Below are 5,103 nucleotides of genomic sequence, written 5' to 3' on the forward strand. Positions count from 1 at the left end.
TTGCCGCATCTTTGGAGTTGGTCGTGAGGCTCTGGAGCCCCGGGTGAATTCTCTGCCTCATCCTCCACTGCCGCCCAGGGCTGCCCTGGGGGGGGCAGGAGGGGGGCTGGGGAGTGATTTCTGCAATCTGTAGTACAAACCAGGAGTTTAGAAAAGGAAACCATACAAAATGCATCTGTTATCTCAAAATACGCTTCTTTATCTCTTTTTATCCTGCAGAATCTCAAAGCACTTTTTTTTTTGTTGTTTTTTCCTCAGGGAGCGCTGATAATTCTATATATATATATTATTATTTTTATCTTCATAAAAATACCCTTTTTATTTTATTGGTAATAAACTTCCCTTTACAGTAAGAGAAACAAGAGAGTGTATTATCAAAAGCAGAAAGGCTTCAGACCTGTCAGTGGGAGCTGAGCCGGAGGGGACGGTAAAGGCTATTTGTCACCAGCTACGGCGCTTAGGGGGTGGCTGTCACCCCCGGGGGGCTGCAGGCGGCGGGGCCGGGGGTACCTGAGTGCGGCAGGTCGGGGAGCGGGGCCGGGGGCGCTCCCGCCGGGGGTCCCGGCCCGGTGCCCGCCGCAGCCCGGGGTTATGGCTGTGATGCTCGGGAGCAGCTCCCGCGGAGGGGAGCGGAGCTGCCCGGGCCAGGGGCCGGCTCCTTCCCGGGGCTGGGAACTCGGGGCTCGCCCCTCCTCGGAGCGCCAGCCGCTGTCACAACCCCGGGACGGGGCAGGGATGTCGCAGCTTTCCCCCAGCTCCGGGGACAGCACGCTGGCGGCCCGGGGGTCAGGCTGGACAGAGAGGAGCCCGAGGGGCTCCGCTGGGCCCTGTGCAGGCGCCGGTGCCCAAGGGAAGCGGCGGCGAAGCGGGGGCCGGGCCGGGGGGCGGCGGGGGGGCGCAGCCGCGCCGGGCCAAGGCACGCAGGCGTTGAAGGACGTTGGCAAGACAGAAACCGGAGGGTCGTGGGGCTCCGGGGGCGGACGCTCCGCTGCCGGGGCATCCCTGCTCCCGGGACGAGTCGGGTGGCTTCGTTCTCGGTTGTTTTTGCGCAAAAAAACCCCAAAAAAAACAAAAACAAAAAAGGAGGAGAAAAACGAATAAATAAATAATAAAGAAATAAAAAGAACCCGCTGAGGAGGTTTCTCTCGCTTGTCCGTGGCCCTAGTTGAGCTGGCGACAGGCCTCGAAAGTCCACTTGGTGGCCCCGCCGTAGATGTCGATGTTGGCCTCGGCCCAGGCGATGACGTTGCCCGCGAGTGCCTTGGAGCTGCAGGTGGCCAGGCCGTACACCTCCCCCGGGCTCAGCTTGCGGTCCCACACGTTGAAGTGGGCCAGCTCCCCCACGAAGGCCTGCGTGGCATCGAACCCTCCGCCCAGCGTGTCCTGCGGGGGAGCCGCCGTCAGCGGGGACACCCGGCCCGTCCGTCCCCTCGGGGCCACCCCCCGGGCAGGGTCCCCTCCGCTGTCCCCGGCCCTTACCTGCTCCTGGCCCAGGACCAGCACGCCCTGGGGTTTGATGGGGTGGTAGGGGGCCAGGTTCTCGCCGTTGCCCGTCTGTGTGCCGTCCTGGTAGGCTTCCCACACGCCGTCCCGCGTGGTCCAGGTGACACAGATGTGGTGCCACTTGCCGTCGTTGATGGCGAAGGGCAGCTTGGCCACCTGCGGGGGGCAGAGGGTCAGGGGGGTGCACACGGGGGACCCCCAGGCCGCCCCCCAGCCCGTCCCCCGTGCCCGGCAGCCTCCCCACGCGCCGGGGCCGTACCTTGTCATTGATGAGGATCTCCATGGGGTTGTTGCCCCACTCGATGAGCACCAGCTCGTTGGCCTGCCCGGGCACGGCGTAGGAGAAGGGGGTGCCCATGCCGGGGGAGGCGCTGGATTTGATCCACATGCAGATGCTGAAGGCGTACATCTCGGGCAGGCTCTTCTTCACCTTGGCGTACATGTAGTTGGTGCGCAGGGGGAAGGTGAGCTGGAACCTGTCCGGGGGCCGGTTGTCCTTCTGGCCTGCGGGAGCGCAGCGCCGGTGGGCTCCTGCCGGGCGCCCTTCCTGCCCCTTTGGGGGCTCCCCCCTCCCCACCCCGTTATGTAACGGGCCTTGAGATGGCAGCGAGGAGCAAATCCCTCCGGCGCCGCGCGGCTCCCTAATCCCCGGGGCGGGCAGCGCCCGGAGCATCCCCGGCTGCGGAGCCCGCGGGCAGCGGCTGCCTCGGGAGCCACCGAGCCAGGGGCCGGCTTGGGAGGGACCTTAACCATCAGCCGGTTCCGACGCCTGCCGCGGGGAAAGCCGAGCTGGGGGAGAGGGACCCATCCCGGGGTGGGCAGCGGGACGGGCTCGGCGGATCCGCCCGCGGGAGCGGCTCCGCATCGTCCGGCAGCGCCCGGTCCCCGGCGGCGGGGGAGCTCCGGGAGCCGGCCCGGGGGTCCCGAGGGCGGGCGGGCGGGGGTGGGCAGCGCCCGGTACCTTTCTCCAGGTCGCTGATGCGCTGGTGCAGCGAGGTGAGCGTGCTCTCGATCTTGCCGCGCTCCTCGGACTCGTTGCGGGGGCTGAGCTTGCCCTCCTCCAGGCTGTTCACCCGCGACAGCACCTGCTTCTCCAGGTCATCGATCTTGTTCTGCAGGATGTCCTTCAGGTTGTTGGTCTGGCTGGAGGAGTTCATCCTGCTGAATTGCTGCAAGGGGGCGAGCAGAGAAGCGGGCTGTTACCACCGGGCAGCGGCTCCCGGTGCCCGGCTTCGCGGGGTCTCCGGTGCCGGTTCCCCGGTGCCCAGCTCCGCGGGTCTCCCGGCGTCCGACGTTGGTTTGCCCGGCTCCCCTGACGCCCGGCTCCCGGTGCCCGGCTCCGCGCTGCCGGCGGCGGGACGCGCGGCTGCCCCGGCTCCCCGTGCCTCCCGGTGCGCGGCTGTGCGGCTCCCCGGCTCCTCTCGCGTACCTCCAGGTTTTCCAACCGGGTTTTCAGAGACTGCAGCGTCTGCCCCAGCTGGCTGAGGGTCTCGGCTGCGGCCGGCCGCGACAGGTCGCCCATGGTGTTCTTGGAAAAGCCCTTCCTGCCCTTTCCCTCGCCGGGCTGCTCCAGCACGCTCTGGCTCTCGCAGCGGCCCAGCTTGGCCGTGAGCTCGCGGATCGTCTCCTTCTGGTTCATGATGGTCTCCTTCTGCTGCAGCACCGTCTCCCGCAGCTGCAGCACGGTGCCCTTCAGCTCCTCGGCCGAGCCGGTGCCCAGCGCCGAGGCGGCGCACACGTCCCCGTCCAGCGGCACCGAGGTGCAGATGAAGCGCGTCTGCCCCAGGCCCTGGCCGAGCGCCGGCCGCAGCAGCAGCAGCAGCGGCGGCAGCAGCAGCGGCAGGAGGCGGCGGCTGCCGGGCGGCCCCGCGGCCATGGCTCCGCTCGGCTCCGCTCGCTCCGGGCCGGCTCCGGCTCCGCTGCGGCGCCGCCGCTTTTATCGCGCCCGGGCGGGGCCGTTCGGGGCGTCACGGAGCGCGGGATCCCGGCCCGCGGCGGGGGGGCCCCGCGTGGGAGCGCGGCGTGAGCGACTGTGAGAGCGTGCGGGGCTGCTTCTGGGAGCCTGGAGCGTGTCTGTGTGTCCGCGTGTGTCCGTGTGTCCGTGCGTGCCGGGCTCGCGTGTGCCCGTGGGCGGGAGCGCGCGTGGGCGGCGCGCGTGGGCAGGGCAGATTGTGCCGGGAGGGGCTGCGGGGATGTGCGGGGATGTGCGGGGATGTGCGGGGATGTGCGGGGAGCGGGTGTGTGCGGGGGATGAGCGTGCGGGGTGTGCAGGTACAGGTGTGTGCAGGTACAGGTGTGTGCAGGTACAGGTGTGTGCAGATGGTGCGTGTGCAGATGTGTGCCCGTGCAGGTGTGTGCAGAGTGTGCATGTATACACGTGTGCAGGTACAGATGTGTGCAGAGTGTGCAGGTATAGGTATGTGCGGGCTGTGTGGGGCTGTCCCTGCCGTGCCATGGGTGTCCCCTGGGTGTCCCCTGGGTGTCCCCTGGGTGTCCCCTGGGTGTCGTGCCGGGTCCCGGGGCTGTGCCCGCGGGTATTCGGGTGCGGGGCGGGATCATCTGGAGGGTCATCCCGGGCAGGGGCAGCCCCGGGGCTCCGCGGGGAGGACACGGCTGAGCTGAGGGGCTGTGCCGGCCCCGGGGGGAGCCCTGGAGCACGGACGGGCCCAGGTCACTGCGTGTCCCCGGGGCAGCACATCCCGCTGATGCCGGTGCCCAGCCCTGCTCTGGGCGCAGGGGAACAGTGGCTGCTTGGCTTCTTTATTAATCAGCGAAAGAACCTTGCAGGTAATGTCTGGGTCTGTCCTTGATGGGAATAGCTCGTGCCTGTTGGAGCTGTCACTTTTCTCGTCTTCAGCACTTCAGCCAAGGCCGATTCTCCTTCAGCTCCAGAGCAGGAAGCCAGCAGTGTCCCGTGTCCTTGTTCCCCAGGTCCTGCCCTTGGCCAGGACACCTGAGCACAAAGAGAACTGTCCCAGCTCCCTGAGCCCTTGCTGCCTGTTGGTTTTCCCCTTGTCCTCCCCCTGGGGCGTTGTGCTGTGTTGTGTGGGGAGCTCCTGACCCGGAGAGCAGCCTGCCGGGGTGATGGGGGAGTGTGGCCCCCTCAGCTCAGCTCGGCACTGCAGCAGCACATATGGCTGGAGTATTTACATAATGCCAAGTTATCCTGTGAAATATGAAGCAATTAATTTTGATTAGTGAAGTGGGTCAGTAAAATACAAAGGCTTTCAGGCCGTGGATCTGCAAAAGATAAAACACAACCACTCCGTGGTCCTTTCCCCTTTGATGTGCCTGGAGCAGGCCTGAGGAGCCCTGGCTGGGGCTGGAGCTCCCTGAGCTGCTCTCAGTGGTACCTGTGGCTGGTTTGATGCCTTTCCTGGAGCAGGTCTGCATCCAGCCCCGGGAGCTTTGTGACACACTGACGTGGCAGGGAGTGTTTCATCCTCAAAGGCAGCTCAGCTGCCCTCGGGAGCCTCTTTCCCCGTCCAGCCCTGCTCTGGTAGAGTTAAAGCAGCATTTCATGGCCAAGCCCAGGGGCCTGGGGTAGTCAGCAGGAGGAGGATGGCAGGCTGGCAAACCCTCTGATGTTCTGCTGTCCAT

General features: G+C 66.4%; 1 protein-coding gene across 1 annotated transcript; it reads right to left on the reverse strand.

The window, feature by feature from the left end:
• Window positions 1–1,094: 1,094 nt before the first annotated feature.
• Window positions 1,095–3,390, reverse strand: NPTX1 (neuronal pentraxin 1). The gene is made up of 5 exons (XM_066331834.1): window positions 2,933–3,390; window positions 2,465–2,672; window positions 1,763–2,007; window positions 1,480–1,659; window positions 1,095–1,383 (listed from the first exon to the last, which is right to left on the reverse strand). The coding sequence occupies exons 1-5, from the start codon at window positions 3,377–3,379 to the stop codon at window positions 1,162–1,164; spliced, it is 1,302 nt and encodes a 433-aa protein (XP_066187931.1). The 5' UTR covers window positions 3,380–3,390; the 3' UTR covers window positions 1,095–1,161.
• Between the last annotated feature and the right edge of the window lie 1,713 nt (window positions 3,391–5,103).

The sequence above is a fragment of the Sylvia atricapilla genome, chromosome 18 (genome assembly GCF_009819655.1).
Source record: "Sylvia atricapilla isolate bSylAtr1 chromosome 18, bSylAtr1.pri, whole genome shotgun sequence".
In the NCBI taxonomy this organism is placed as follows: domain Eukaryota; kingdom Metazoa; phylum Chordata; class Aves; order Passeriformes; family Sylviidae; genus Sylvia; species Sylvia atricapilla.

Bases quoted from the DNA above. Each gene is read 5' to 3' on its own strand.
- NPTX1 (XM_066331834.1), bottom strand. From the start codon at position 3,379: ATGGCCGCGGGGCCGCCCGGCAGCCGCCGCCTCCTGCCGCTGCTGCTG. The intron at 2,673-2,932 runs GTACGCGAGAGG...GCCCCCTTGCAG, and splicing joins CCCGGTTGGAAAACCTGGAG to CAATTCAGCAGGATGAACTC. The intron at 1,384-1,479 runs GTAAGGGCCGGG...GCTCCCCCGCAG, and splicing joins TGGTCCTGGGCCAGGAGCAG to GACACGCTGGGCGGAGGGTT.